The 16,159-nt window shown below is 42.3% G+C and overlaps 1 protein-coding gene across 6 annotated transcripts in view; it reads left to right on the forward strand.

Annotated features, from left to right (window-relative positions):
• Positions 1-1,620: 1,620 nt before the first annotated feature.
• TMEM117 (transmembrane protein 117) overlaps positions 1,621-16,159 on the forward strand; it is a 394,958-nt gene continuing 380,419 nt past the window's right edge. For 3 of the 6 annotated variants that reach the window (XM_044280369.1, XM_044280374.1, XM_044280373.1), the window contains exons 1-2: positions 14,125-14,245; positions 15,224-15,519. In XM_044280369.1, coding sequence (XP_044136304.1) covers positions 14,214-14,245; positions 15,224-15,519 — 328 coding nt within the window. In that variant the 5' untranslated portion in view covers positions 14,125-14,213. Of the gene's footprint in view, positions 1,799-2,191; positions 2,233-14,124; positions 14,246-15,223; positions 15,520-16,159 lie in introns of those variants that run through there. The other 3 variants (XM_044280372.1, XM_044280370.1, XM_044280371.1) reach the window with 3 other exon arrangements.

The raw sequence follows: 16,159 nt of genomic DNA on the forward strand, positions 1-16,159 counted from the left end.
CCATCAAGAAAAACGCAGCCGGCACTGCTGGGTGTGTATAATGTCTAATAGACCCTTCAATGCACAAGACGAATAGCGACAATCAGTGGTGCTCTGCTCCGCGTAATCAAAATTGAAACTTGTGGGTTAGAAGAAAAAGTAGCGCATGGTGCGCGAAACGGCTGTAGCCTGGCCTTTTGTGCAGGTGCCTGTGTACGACCTTTTTTATCTTCAATAAAGCTGCCAAAGTTTATTTAACGGTGAGTGCAGCTACCTTTTCTTCTAACCCACAACTCGTATGATCTATATGAGTGTATTACTGTACAGCAGCGGCGACACGAAGAGCACGGCATCATAGCAACCAATGACGCTGGGCGCTCCGGCACTCAGCAGAAATCCAGGCCGGTATCTCACGGAGTGCTGTCCGCATCTTTTGTGGCCCCATTGAAATGAATGGGTCCGCATCCAAGCCGTAAAAACTGCGGATCGGATGTGGACCGAAACAATGGTTGTGTGCATGAGGCCTTAAAAAGGACCATGTCCAAAGGTTAGGGGGTGCAATACTCGCCTTGCCCTGGGCGCTGACAACCCACACTATGTCACTGGCTGTGTGAACTGCATTTTTGTTCTGGCTTTTTTCCACTATAGTGAAAGAGATATAAAAACACCTGAATAAAAAAAATGCAAGAGCTCCAACATGCTGTGGTTTTTAAGAGGCAGAAAGACACAAAACAGGACACGATGACCAAAAATGCCAGTAGTAAAAAATAAATAAAAATTTATTATATATATATATATATATATATATATATATATATATATACACACACATTTGTCCGGTGTTTCATATTTCCCATAGACCGTCAGCTAAAATCTGGAGCTGGTGGTTTTACTGGAAAAAAAAAAAAAAAACATAAAAAAAAAAAAAAAAAATAATGGAGAAAACACCACTAAAAGCACAAAAATGCTAAAAAAAAAAAAAAAAAAAAAAATATTTATAAAGCCACCAAAAACCTATGCATGAAAGAATGTTTGGCAGACGTAGACCAATATATAATTATTTCGAAATGGCACAAACACACATCTGATAAAATGTATCATTGTAAGGGGGGGGGAAGGATAGAAGAAAGATGTATGCCTTTCGCATCTGCAGGGGAGCCATAAGATCCATTCCTTATTTTCCTGAATTTCCCACGTGTAGGATGCATTCTAGCATAATATAGTGTCAACTGAAGATGCTTGGAGGACAGACCTTGATTTATGAACCCTGCCTAGCCCCTGATCACAGCAACAAAGAGCACTGTTCCCGTCACTGCACATACTGTCACCTATAAGCTTTAAATCAGCTCAACCTTTTTAACCCATTAAGGGCACCTATACATGTATTGCTCCGGTAAACTGCATCCAGCTTATGGCTACCCACTGCCCTCCTACAAATGCTGTTTTATCTGTCCAGTGATGTCATACTCACCACTAATGCCTAATGGTATTACTGCAATGAATGTATGTAGGAGAGGTCTCACCGAAAGGACACACAGTGCTTCCCTTTGCTTTGGTGCAAGCACAGCACATCATCAGTGAATGGAGCCCTGGCTGCTAGAATGTGGAGGGCGTGGGCTTGATGTCTGCATGGCTATTCCTGGAAGCATTCCCCCCACCCGCAGGATAAAGATTCCTGAATAGAGAAGGGTTTGATCAGGCTGGTAAGTGATGGCCTCTGCAGACAGAACCCAAATCTCAGCATTGCACTGAATCCAGCATTTAGAGAGTGACATGTGGGTGTAGCCAGCTTCCACCTGAAGTATGCTCCAGGCACCAGGTGAGAGCACTTTGCAGCCCAATCTCTCTTTAGTCATCCCTATACAATAAATGATGAAATCATATATGCACAGTAATCACTGACTGTGACTTCTCTATCAATGTCGGTGGTGTATACAGAGAAGTTTTAAACGGTGTCTTCGAGGTGACTGAAGCAAACCCAGCAGTGATGATTTATTCATAAGTTCTATTAATATTTATAAAGAAAGTAAGAGCATAAATGTCATAATAGAAATATTGTGCTAGCGCGCACTAATAAATACAGTACCCAGCATGTAGACAGTATACACGGCGCTCACCGTCGGTGAAACAAGTCTAACAAGTTCTGTGTCATACTGATTTACCTTAGGCAATAATGAAATACTCTTATTGTTCTTTAAACACTGGAGTACGTGTTTCGTCTTCAGTTGCTGCTGTGTACTGGTCATTGATAAGGTGGGTATAGAGCTACTTGAGTAGACCATATTATTCGTTTTTACATCTGCCATACTTCATCCAGCATGACTGCACGGTTGTTGCGTTGACCTCTCTCTATAGCAGAGGTCTATGCATTCATCTGGTTACAAACCTAATACTTGGATGCGCAAATTTGTGGGATAATGGGAGTGTTACCTTTAGATGCGTTCAGCCATTATTAGAGATGAGTAGTGTTGAGCGAACTTGTGTTTTAAGTTCGGCATCTAAAGTTCAGGTTTTTGAAGAATCCCGTTATGGATTCTAAATTCCGTTATGGTCCATGGTAGCGGAATCCATAACGGGATTCTTCGAAAACCCGAACTTTAGATGCCGAACTTAAAACACAAGTTCGCTCAACACTAGGGATGAGCAAACTTGTGTTTCAAGTTCCGCGTACAAGGTTCGAGTTTGGGTTATCTAAGAACTCCATTATGGATTCCGCTACCACCGACCATATGGTCCGTGGTAGCGGAATCCATAACCGAATTCTTAGATAATCCGAACTTTGTACGCCAAACTTAAAGCACAAGTTCGCTCATCCCTAACCATTGGGCACCACAGAAGAGCAGGATTGCAGTTGCTGTATTGTGGCCGCCCCATGGAAACAAAGCCAAGGCCTCTTTCACACATCCATGACGATGGTCAGTAGTTCATCCGTGAAGAATCTGTGTTTGTTCCGTGTTTCTTGTCCTCATGTGTCATCTATAATGTGCTCGAGGGATCGGGAATAGGGCATACTTGTGTGTTGACTTTTCATATAAAACATAAGTCTATCTATCTAATGGGGTAATATTTCAACTAATGATAGTAAAAGTTATGTTTTATATGAAAAGTCATTTTTCTCTGTGATACTTTATATTGATACTTGTCTTACCCTATAAATACTACTGTGATTTGTTTATACTTGTGTGTTGCCACCACGGGTCCATAGTCCGTGGAAAATCACTGATATTTGAATACACACGCTAAATTCAATGGATACATGAGCTGTACCAGCAAAGTGAATGAGATGAGATTATACTTGCGGAAACTGACCTGCTGTACGGATTTTGAAATCAGCAGCATATAAATTATGTTTGTGTGGTTTTCACCCTTTTAAATGCAAGGCTGAGATCTGCGTAGAATCGGCTGCAAATCTGCACCATAAGCACAAGTAACACATGTGGTGTCTGGTGCGGAAAATCACAGAAAGCCACAGAAAAACCACATTTGCACTTGTGTGATGGTACCCTAAGGGCTCATGCACACGACCATATGTATTTTGCAGTCCGCAAAAAACGGATCTGCAAAAAATACGGATGACGTCTGTGTGCATTCCGTGTTTTGCAGGAATGGAACAGCTGGCCCCTAATAGAACAGCACTATCCTTGTCCGTAATACAGACAATATTAGGACATGTTCTATTTTTTTGTGGAACGGAAATACGGACATACGGAAACGTAATGCACCTGGAGTAACTTCATTTTTTTTTGCGGACCCATTGAAATGAATGGTTCCGCATACGGTCCACGGAAAGAAAATACGTTTGTGTGCTTGAGCCCTGAGGGTGCATTCACACACAGTGGTTTTTGTCAAAGCCAAAGGTGGATCCGGGAGGAAAAAGAAGCAGAAGGCCTTCCATTCCTTTTTAAATTCACCTATTCCCAGTTCACACTTCACTTTATTTGGTCAGTTATCTCCATCAGTAGCGAAGCCTACACAGAGATAAGATGTAATGCAAAAATGTCCTCCTTTTCTGTGTTTTTGACCCACACCTGGTTTTGGCTCACAATAAGGGCTCCCTGCCTGTGCTGCGGATCGCATACTTTGAATGGGTCCGCAAATCCGGAGATGCGGTGCGGAAGCACGGAGCGTAACCCCCACGGAAGCACTACAGAGTGCCTCTGCGGTGTTTATGGCCGTTCCTCTGCACCGCAAAAAAGTAGTGCATTGGATGTGCGTTGGATGTGGATCGTGGACCCCATTCAAATGAATGGGTCCACGATCCGCATGTGGCTGCCCCACGGGCAGTGCCTGTGCATTGCGGACCGCAATTTGCAGTCCGCAGCACGGACACGGAGCCCTAACGTTCATGGGCATGAGCCCTAACTGAAGGAAATAACTGACCAAATAACTGAAGTGTGAACTACTTTCACACTTGCGGCAAAGTGATCCGGCAAGCAGTTCCGTCACCAGAACTGCTTGCCAGATCTGGCAATCTGCATGCCAACGAACAGCATTTGTAGACGGATCCGGATGCGGATCCGTCTCACAAATGCATTGCAAGAACGGATCCGTCTCTCTGCATGTCATCCAGAGAAACGGATCCGTTATATATTTTTTTCACATATATGGAAGGACGGATCTGGCATTCCGGCACTAATGCATTTCAATGTAAATTAATGCCGGATCTGGTATTCCGGCAACTGATCAGGAATTTTGGACGGAGAGATAATCGCAGCATGCTGCGGTATTTCCTCCATCCAAAACGCAGTTCAGTGAATGAACTGAAGACATCCTGATGCATCCAGAACGGATTGCTCTCCATTCAGAATGCATTAGGATAAAACTGATCAGTTATTTTCCGGTATGAGCCCCTAGGACGGAACTCAATGCCGGAAAAGAAAAACACTGGTGTGAAAGTACCCTAATTTGGCTAAGAAACTGCATAAAAAATGCAAAAAAAAGTAAGCTTAGTTTCACACTAGCGCTTGTTACATCAGGTAGGCTGTTCAAGTAGGAAGCTACAGCGTTACTGTCTGGCCCCATGAATTATAATGGGGGCCAGTGGAGATCCGGCTGCAACCTGACAAATATGCCGAGGATCAGCCAGACAAACACCAAATGAATATATGTGTGAAACTAACCTCAAAGGTAACTGTACCGAGTGTGGATTTGTATGAGGAAAATCTACATGAAAACAACATAAAAGACGTGAAAAAAGCTGCACATAAAGTTGCGCGATTTATCCTGGCTTTTGTGCATGTTTTCTGTGTACTTTAACAACCCCATTGAAGTCTTTAAGCTCAATGAAATCCAACCACATTAGGGTACGGCTACATAGCAATTTGGGGCGTGACATGTGTCATGCACCCAAGTATCGCAGAGTAGCAGGGGTGCCATGGGGTCACAGCGCAACTTTTTGCTCCGATAGTGACACACAAATCGCAAAAAATCCAGCAGTGCTAGATTTTTTGCAATTGGTATGTCACGGTCGCACTGCGACTCAATTCATTCATTTTGCATGGACTTTCTGCCTGTGTGTGGGTACCCTAAATAAGTTGTTCAGCAATTGAACCTGCACGCTGCTGCTCTGTTGGAACATCTCTATGGAACTGCTGACCAGAAGACGAGTAGGCCAGTCCTGTAGAAATGAATGGAGCGGCAGCACACATGCTCAATTTATACAAGGGGACACAAGACCCCTGTTCTAGTAGTCTGACCACTGGGATCCCCACTGATCAGACACTTATGCCTAGCCTGTGGATAGCAGATGTATAAAACGTTACACAAGTTAGGCTAATTTCACACTAGTGGCACAGACCCCGGCAGGCTGTTCTGTCGAGTGAACAGCCTGACTGATCCGTCCTGCCGCTAGTGAACGTGTGCCCCCTGGACTGCCGCTCCTTCCCCATTGACTATAAAGGGGGCGGGGGAGGAGTTCCCGGCGAGGCACGGCGAGAGGCTGCCGGAATAAAACTACGACATGTCCGACATTTTTTCCGGCTGCCTCTCGCCGTGCGCTGCCGTTCCTCGCCGGGAACTCCGCCCCCACCCCTATTATAGTCAATCGGGATGGAGCGGCAGTCCGGGGGCACCCGTTCACTAGCGGCAGGACGGATCCGTCAGGCTGTTCACCCGACGGAACAGCCTGCCGGAGGTCCGTGCCGCTAGTGTGAAAGTAGCCTTAGGAGTGTATTATTGGTTATAGAGGTATAATTATAACACGCATTTGGTAATTACCAGTATATTATTAGATGTAAGCAAAGTGAACTTTGGTCAATTGTGCATGGACTCATTTGCTCATTAGGATTATTTGTTTTAGCAAACTTTGTTCATAGTAAACTTTTGTGCAAATATTTTAAAATATTGTGCCATGAATTATTGTTATCAAAAATTGTGTCTAGTGTTGATTAAATCGAAGCATCCAAAGTGGAATTTGATCCGAAGTTTAGGAAAACTTTCATTTGCAATGAATCTGAATTTCCTCACGCTTCAGGGTAACAAATCTTTTTATTCCTAAAATGGCGGCCACACGTGTTACAAAGTAAAAGTATGGGAATGCGAGATCACCCATAATGTTGTGCAGACAACAGTGACAAGTGCCAGGACATTGTTGCTAAAAGATTTTAATTGCAGAATATTGGATAGGGGCAGTGTAGGGAGAGCATAGAGACAGTGCAGGGACTGTAATCCAAAACTAAAGGGATCCGTAGGAGACAGCACAGATTGCATCTAATTTAACAGTGTCCTCCTTGTTTACGGTATTTTTCGCCCTATAGGACGCACCGGCCCATAAGACGCACCTAGGTTTTTGGGGAGGAAAATAAGAAAAAAAATATTTTTTACCAAAAGGTGTGCTGTGTGTTTGGTGGGTTTGGAACTAATGGTGGTCTGTGGATGGCACTATTACTGGGGATCTGTGGATGACTGACACTTATGGTGGGGGATCTGTGGATGACGGACACTGTTATGGGGGGATCTGTGGATGACTGACACTGTTATGGTGGGGGATCTGTGGATGACGGACACTGTTATGGGGGGGATCTGTGGATGACTGACACTGTTATGGTGGGGGATCTGTGGATGACGGACACTGTTATGGGGGGGATCTGTGGATGACAGACACTGTTATGGGGGGGATCTGTGGATGACGGACACTGTTATGGGGGAGATCTGTGGATGACAGACACTGTTATGGGGGAGATCTGTGGATGATGGACACTGTTATGGGGGGGATCTGTGGATGACGGACACTGTTATGGGGGGATCTGTGGATGACGGACACTGTTATGGGGGGGGATCTGTGGATGACGGACACTGTTATGGGGGGATCTGTGGATGACGGACACTGTTATGGGGGGGATCTGTGGATGACGGACACTGTTATGGGGGGGATCTGTGGATGACGGACACTGTTATGGGGGGATCTGTGGATGACGGACACTGTTATGGGGGAGATCTGTCGTTGACGGTCACTGTTATGGGGGGATCTGTGGATGACGGTCACTGTTATGGGGGGGGGATCTGTGGCTTGCACTGTTACAGGGGGATCTGTGGCTTGCACTGTTACAGGGGGGGGATCTGTGGCTGGCACTGTTACAGGGGGGGATCTGTGGCTGGCACTGTTACAGGGGGGGATCTGTGGCTGGCACTGTTACAGGGGGGGGGGATCTGTGGCTGGCACTGTTGTATATGTGCCATCCACAGACCCCCAGCCCATAACGGTGCCATCCACAGACCCCCCAGCCCATAACTGTGCCATCCACAGATCGCCGCCGCACCCCCCCCCTGCCGTCGCCGCCACCATACAAGTATAAGATGTGATATTCAATTAATAATTATCAAACATGCCCCCTCACTGTCTCCTATTACTACCTTACATCCTAATCGCTGCTGTTTTCAGGCAGGCCGGCCGGGCGGCCGGCGCGTCTCACTGACGTCACTTGCCTGTGCCGCCTGCTTCATTCATAAAGTAGGCGGCGCAGGCACGTGACAAGAGTTACGCTGCCGCCCGCCCGGCCTGCATGAATTCAACAGCAGCGATTAGGATGTAAGGTAGTAATAGGAGTGAGGGGGCATGTTTGATAATTATTAATTGAATATGACATCGTATATTAGTATACCAGAGCGGCGGGGCGGTGCTATACTACACTGACTGCACCGCCCCGGCGCTATTGCCGGCCCCCAGATCCTCCTCCCAGTCCCTCCCCGAGTCCCCGCTCGCTCCTACATCGCAGCTTGCGATGTAAAACTGCCAGCATTCGCCCCATAAGACGCAGGGGCATTTCTCCTCCATTTTGGGGGAAGAAAAAGTGCGTCTTATGGGGCGAAAAATACGGTAATGGATAAGCAATTCTTTTTTCTTTTTTTTTTTTTATCTTTTATTGTTTTCTGAACCAAATACATAAATTCACATAACAAACAGTTTAAATCTGCAGATATAATTTTACACCAATTCACATAATTGATTCTTTTAATTCCCCCCTCCTCCCCCCCTTTTATTCACTGCTGCGAGATCCACCCTATTTTGACTTCTATTCTGTATCCAGAATTTCCACTATAAGGTTTTTTTGGGGCGAAATGAAAGGCCTGCTCCTTCTAACTAGCGTCATTCCTATTTCCTTGCTATTCTTCTATAGATATCGATAGTATCTACCCGGGCCCTCCATTTATGAAAGCTGGGGCTGTTCTTTGTACCCCAGTACTTAACGATTAAAGCCTTTGCGACCATAAAACCTTCCATACAGACTCGCAATTGGTAGGGCGTCAACTCAGAGGGGGGAAAGAGGCCCAGTATTGCCTGCGTAAAGCAACGGTTCAATTAATCTTATATCTTTTATATAGTTCTTCATAGATACTGGTCCAGAAGCCTCTCCCTTCTGGGCAATTCCATAGTAAGTGGCCCAGATCCGCTTTATCTGATGAACATTTCCAACACAGGTCCCTCCTCTCTTCATATATTTTAGCGAGGAAGGCGGAGGAGTAGTATAGGCGATGCACAATCTTGAACTGAATCAATCTATATTTCTGAGAAATCAAAACTTTTTTTATATTTTGGTATATTGCATCCTATTCCAAGTTGTTCCCATCACCCAATTCAGCTTCCCAGCCTCCCTCACTTTTAAATGTTGTTATTTTCCCTAAAGCATCCCGAAGTCTGTGATATATCTGAGAGAGTGTAAGTTGTGTGTCCTTAAATCTAAAGCAGTAATCCAAAAAAGGGTTTACCCTGATAGTCAATAAATTTTTATCCTGAGTGCGCATATATGCGTGTCTAATTTGTGCATATCTATATCTATCTAAAGGGGTTATCGGTGTACCTTTTTATTAATTCATCTAAAGAAATAATATTACCATGTGATATTATATGAGTTAAACGGTTAATTCCACGTGAGTTCCAATATTTATAATCTTCCATTAGCTTATATTCTTTTAAATTGTGATTGTGCCAAAGTGGGGTAAAGTGAGTAGGGCGTATCACACCCAGTATTTTTTTTTATCTTATTCCAAACCCTATTTAGTGTATCACTAATTAGACACTGTTTTGTTCTCTTGCCCGGGTGACCGGTCTCCAAAAAAGAAAAGATATCCCCATATGGCCCCTGAAAGTCCCTTGAGAGGATACCTAGTAGCAAGGCGGCCTGATGATCCGCCCCCCCCCCCCCCCTCCCACACACCACTTTATCTGTGCTGCAATATAGTATCCCTGGAGGGATGGGAGGGACAGACCACCCCTTCTCTCAGCAATGCAAAGATATTTTTGCTTAAGGGTCCATTCACACGTCCTGTTTTTTTTCATCCTGAAAAACGGTCCGTTTTTTGCGGATCCGTTGTTCCTGAAAATGTTTCCGTATGTCATCCGTTTTTTGCGGATCCGCAAAAAACGGGAGCATGTATACATTTCAATAATCAAATAAAGTTGTTTGGATTTCTTTGAAAAAAAATTGAAAAAAAAAAAAAAAAAAAAAAAATTTGTTATGTGTTTCCAGGAACGGAATCCGCAAAAAACGGATGACATACGGAATGACATCCGAATGTCATCCGTTTTTTGCGGATCCATTGACTTTGTATTGTACCAGGATCCGATTTTTCAGGACAAGAATAGGACATGTTTTATATTTAAACGGACATGCGGAACGGAACAACGGAAACGGACAGCACACATTGTGCTGTCCGATTTTTTCCAGGACCCATTGAAAATGAATGGGTCCAGATCTGGTCCTGATCTGTTCCTGAAAAAACGGAACAGATCAGGAAAGAAAAAACGGACGTGTGAATGGACCCTAATCCTGACCCTTCCCCTCCCCCAGATCAGCTCATTCAGCAATTTGTCCAACAGCCCAAAGAATGAGTCATCAATCCATATCGGACACGCTGTCAAAGGGTATAATGCAATAGGAAGAACCACCATCCTGACTAATGCAATTCTTTCCTCCTGTGACAGAGGCAGCTTCTGCCAAGTCCGATTCTTATCCCTAATCTTATTAATCTTAGGAGTTATATTTAAGGAGTTATATCTAGACAGATCCGCACTTATTCTAATACCCAGATATCTAATGGGGTCAGTTGGTCCAAGTAACTTAATGCCCAAAGGGCCGTCAGGGGGTGCTCGAACCAAGGGGAGAAGTTCAGACTTGTCCCAATTTACTTTATACCCCGATAATGACCCATATTCTTTCAATATATTTATGACAGGTGTGATGGCTTTCCACCCCTGCCTCAAAAATACCAAAATGTCATCCGCGTATAGACTGATCTTATCATTCTCTCCTTTTCCACCAAAGCCTATGATTTCACTTGATTGACGGATTTTACAAGCAAGGGGTTCCAAAGCCAGGGCAAATATAAATGGTGAAAGAGGACATCCTTGTCGTGTACCTCACTGTAATGGGAACGGTTCAGAGTCAATCCCATTTACCTTTACCCTGGCCGTAGAATCACAGTAAAGCAATTTTATCCATTTAATAAAATGCTCTCCCAGGTTCATTATATCCAAAGTCCCCCACAGGAAAGGCCACTCCACCCTGTCAAAGGCCTTCTCGGCGTCCAAAGACAGGATGGAGCGGTCCTCCCCCTCCCCCAAATATATATTAAGAAAGGCTCTACGGATATTAGACTGTATATCTCGTTTTGGGATAAACCCCGTCTGATCTGGATGGATCAGGCTGTGGACAACCCCCCTTAGCCTATTAGCGAGCACTTTTGCTAGTATTTTGTAATCGGTATTGAGTAATGAGATTGGGCGATACGCCCCAACCTCAGTCCCATCTTTATCCTTCTTCAAAATTAAAGAAATGGAAGCCTCCCTCAAAGAGGGGGGGGGGAGTAAACCATTCCTCCAAGATTCATTAAACATAATAAGAAGGAGTGGAAGTATCGTTTTACAATATACTCTATAAATTTCAAAGGGTAAGCCATCCCTAACCAGGGGCCGTATTACATTTTATGCTATCAACGGCTGTCTCCACCTCTGCAAGAGTAATTGGGGAGTTTAATTTGGAGCGGTCGAGCACTTTCCCCATTTTGACCGACCAAATCTGCCTCAAGAGCCCCTACCCTCTCTACCAATTCCTTCTCAGTATTAGCATATTCCGCCCTTTTTTTCCTAATCCTCATACTATATGCCCCTCTTATCATGGCCTTCAGGGAGTCCCACACATAATGTATGTGTGTGGATCCATAATTTAGTGCCCAGAATTCCGATATATCTTTCCCAATCCTTTCTTGATCGCCGACCACTTGGATCCAGTGTGTGTTCAATCTAAAAGATTTTCTCCCCACGGAAGCCAAAGAGTCGGCCGTCGACAGTAACATTGGAGTGTGGTCGGATATACCGTGTGGTTCGTACTTCATTTTTTGGATCCAGGAATTCTGAACTTGCTAATGATAAATCTATCCTGGACATAGCCCTGCAAGATCTGCTAAAACAGGAGAAGGCAGTTTTTTTCCCGTGCATATACTGCCACACGTCTATGAGGCCCATCTCCTGGCAGATCCTGCTAAGAATCGTAGGTTGGGCAGTTGTACTCCCCCCTTCCACTAAGCTCAGATACCCTATCCTTATTATCCATGACGGAGTTAAAATCTCCTGACACCAATATAGGACACGGATCCCACTTAGACATACTCTGCAAGTTTCCTAAGTACTTCCGAGGAGAAAGGGGGAGGGATATATACAAATGCAAGCACACATCTCAATTCCATCCACTGGCCATATAAGAATACAAATCTTCCTTCCTTATCAATCCATTGATCAAATGGCTCATAGTCCACATTCCTATGTATGTAGACACTAACTCCTCGCGAATAGGCATCATATTGGGAATGGTACTCGTACTGCGTCCATGGCTTTCGCATGTATTTCAGTTTTTCAGCAGAATAGATAAGCAATTCTATTAGGCCTTGATTCTCAAATTGGGGTGAGTAAGCTGTCTTGTTTCTACTGTAATTGGGGTGTCCACCTGACTGTCACAGTAGCTATTTCACTACCAGAAAGGACTAGCTATGCATGTTGCTGCAATGCACAGTGATGTACAACGAGATACACTGTCCCTGGGATATAGTTTATTTAACGTGCTTTGTGACAAACTAATTAGGAAAAAAGCGAATTTTTGAAAACTTTGGTCATCTCTAGTTGTGTCTACAGCCATCTTTTTTTTTTTCTTTCTTGTAGACTTAACTGCAATATTACTGATGCTTATGTGGCCACAACAATAAGAAGTATCACATTAAATACTGTAACAAACTTATAGGTCTCTAGGGACCAATCATTGTGATTTTAATGTAAATTTTTTATATTACAGGGGTTGTCTATGAGTAGAAATCTACTTCTTTTTCAAGATGAGCGTCACTGTTGTCGGGTGGCTTTTTTACAAACACAGACGGCTTTAAATGGGTTTAGAAATTTTTTTTTTTATATGTGTTTAAACTAGAACATATAGCATTTACTAATGTACTTTAATTAATAAACGTACCCCAATCACCAACTGTAAGCCGTGGTCCTCCAATTTCAGTTTGTGCTTGATACACAGGATTAAGTTTTCTATGTTGGCACAAGACCTGTAGTTTGGGCCAATAGCTAAGCCAACCGCTTCTCTGTTTACCCATCAATCATGCCGAAAACAGATTTAACCCCTTTCCGACCCTTGATGTAATAATTTGTCATCAGTGCAAGAGGTGTATTGAGTGGGGTTATCAGCTGATCATACTCCATACACAGTGAGTGCCATTTGTATGACGGCAAGTGATTAGGATCAGAGATCACTCAGTTCCTGGTCGTTTAACCCATCAGATACCATGGTCAATAGCAACTGCGGCATCTGAGCGGCTAGATGGGAGGGGGGGGGGATCCCTCTGCCCTTCACCTGGAGTACCAGGAGAGAAATCTTGAGGCTTAAATCAGTAACTATGAGTGCCCTGGGACTCCCAAGTTTTTCATAATGAAATGCCTGCAAAGCCATGGCCCAACAGACTGTAAAAATACCATAGATTGCAATTGTATTCTATTACAGTCTGATACAAGCAATTAGCGGATTGCATATTCCAGTAAGCTAACAGGACAAAAATACAGAGAATAAATTTAAAAAAGTATGAAAAATTCAGATCACACCCTTTTCCAATCTTACATACATACATAAACAATAAAAAAAAGATAATGGGTATTGTCACATCCGAAAATGTCCGATCTATTAAAATATTTTGAAAAAAATTCTGTGCAGTGAATGCTATAATAGAAAAAAAATGCACGATTCCCATTTTTTTGCCACATTATTCCTTCCAAAAAATTCAATAAGCTATTTTTTAGCATATAATGAAGGCCAACAAAGAATGTTTTTCCCCACTCTTCAATACAAGATATAGTGAATTACATTGTGCTATTAAAAAAAAATACATGTGTAAAAGTAAAAAAGTTATAGGTTTTGGAAGGTGCGGAGTAAAAAATGAAAAACAAAAATTTGCCTGGTCCTTAAAGGGGTTATCCAAATTTAAAATAAATAAATAATGGTCCCCCCTTCCAGTGATTAAGTACTAGTTCTGCGCTCCTTTGGTGTAATTATGTTGCAAGCACGTGACGTACTGGATCACATGCTGAACGTTCCGCACATGATCCTAACTCTGTTACAACCCTAGAGTACTGACTGCTTACAGATGCTGAAGCTGCCTGACAGTGCAGAAGCAACTCACGTCCAACGCGGGTTGTAACGGGGCTAGGATCCCGTGTCAAATGTATGGCACATGATCCAGTAAGTGCCTGAAACATGAGGAGAGCAGGAAGCGCAGCGCTGACCAGGTAGGAATATTTAAAAGCATACACAGTCCAAAATGATATAAATAAAAACAAGATCGCCCTACAAAAAATGAGCCCTCACTAAACTCCTTAGATCTAACTATAAAAAGAGTTATGGGGGTCAGAATATGGTGATGCAAAGAAAAAATAGATTTTTTTTCTAAAGTTTTTATTCGTTTTAAACAATAGAAAATCTACATAAATATAAATGGTATAACTGTATTTTATTTTATTTGCGTACTAATCTGTAGATTGAAGGTTACAAGTCAGTTTTATCGCATAGGGAATGCCGCAAAAACAAAACCCATAAAACTACAGCAGAATTGCATTAATTTTTTTTCCAATTCCACCACAATTGGAATTTTTTTTCCAGCTTCCCAGTACATCATATGGAATATTAAATGGCACAATAAAAAAAAAAACATGTGAACGGGGGAAAAAAAAAAAGTAGCTCTGGAAAGGCAGGGAGTAAGGCAGGGAGTAAAAACAAAAACAGGACTGAAAGGGTTAAAAAAAAACTGTTCTGTCTTACGGCAGGAAAAACGAAACAGTAATGGCTCTCTAAAAGCTCAGAAGGTTGCCTCTTGTAACTTGTATCTTAAAAGTCCTATATAAGCTTTTCATATTTAATTCATTTGTATTAATTATTTTCAGGAGCATTATTAGACCCTAAGCAACATTCATGAAATTGGTAAAATGATATGTGCCATGAAGTTTGTGTCAATGTCATATATATATATATATATATATATATATATTTAAATTTGTGTTCACAATGTTTAGAACGACATTAAATTGATGGGATCAGCTAATTCCTTCTTGAATAGACTACAATCTATTTCTGGTGCCTGAAGACGAAATAAGGAATCTGTGTCACTGCTTCCCAATCAGGACACATAACAAGTTGAGAATTCCCATTAATGCCTGTGCTCCTACCGTGTGAGATTAAGAGCTATAAAAAATAATTATTTTATGTTTCAGGACAATATCGAAGATTTCAAGTATGGCTAAAGACTTCCGCTATTATTTCCAGCATCCATGGTCGCGGATAGTTATTGCTTACTTGGTGACATTTTTTAATTTTTTAATATTTGCTGAGGATCCCGTGTCTCATAGCCAAACAGAAGCCAATGTCATCGTTGTTGGGAACTGCTTTTCGTTCATCATGACTAAATACCCAGGAGGAGCTTGGAACTTTTTAAAAGTCATCCTTTGGCTTATTGCCATCACAGTTGGATTGATTGCGGGGAAGTTTATTTTTCATCAACGTTTATTTGGTAAGTCTTATAAATTATGGTTTATTTTATTTTGATTTATTGTAACATCCCTCCTATATTTGATTTGATACAACTATCTGGCTATGTAACTCATACTGTATCTTGCTATCTACGTTCTATCTATCTATCTATCTATTTATTTCATATCTATCTATATACCTATCTAACTGTGGTCACTTTAGTTATTGGGTAAAACCTCTAATTACGATCAGATCATACATTTTTGTAACTTCTCTTTTTATTCATTAACACAATGTAATATAATAGCTACAGGATCATAATAGCTATTATGTAGATGACAGTTCACATAAAATCTAAGATATCATGACTTGTAAGTTAGAATAGGCCATCAATATTTTAGGAACCTATATATAGCCCAGAATAAAGTCCAGGGCCCACCCCTAACTATATCATGAACCAACCAAGAGGAGTGGGTCAATTAAGTACACAAACACTTATAATACTGAGGTAATCAAAAAATAACATAATTTTATTAGAAAATCGCAACTGATTTTCTAATAAAATTATGTTATTTTTTTTATTACCTCAGTATTATAAGTGTTTACATCAATATTTTAGCCCAAACAACTCCTAGTTCTCTTCTTGTTTTCCTAGCCTACCAGTTCCTCAAGTTGGCAAA

This window comes from Bufo gargarizans, chromosome 2 (genome assembly GCF_014858855.1).
Source record: "Bufo gargarizans isolate SCDJY-AF-19 chromosome 2, ASM1485885v1, whole genome shotgun sequence".
Lineage (NCBI taxonomy): Eukaryota > Metazoa > Chordata > Amphibia > Anura > Bufonidae > Bufo > Bufo gargarizans.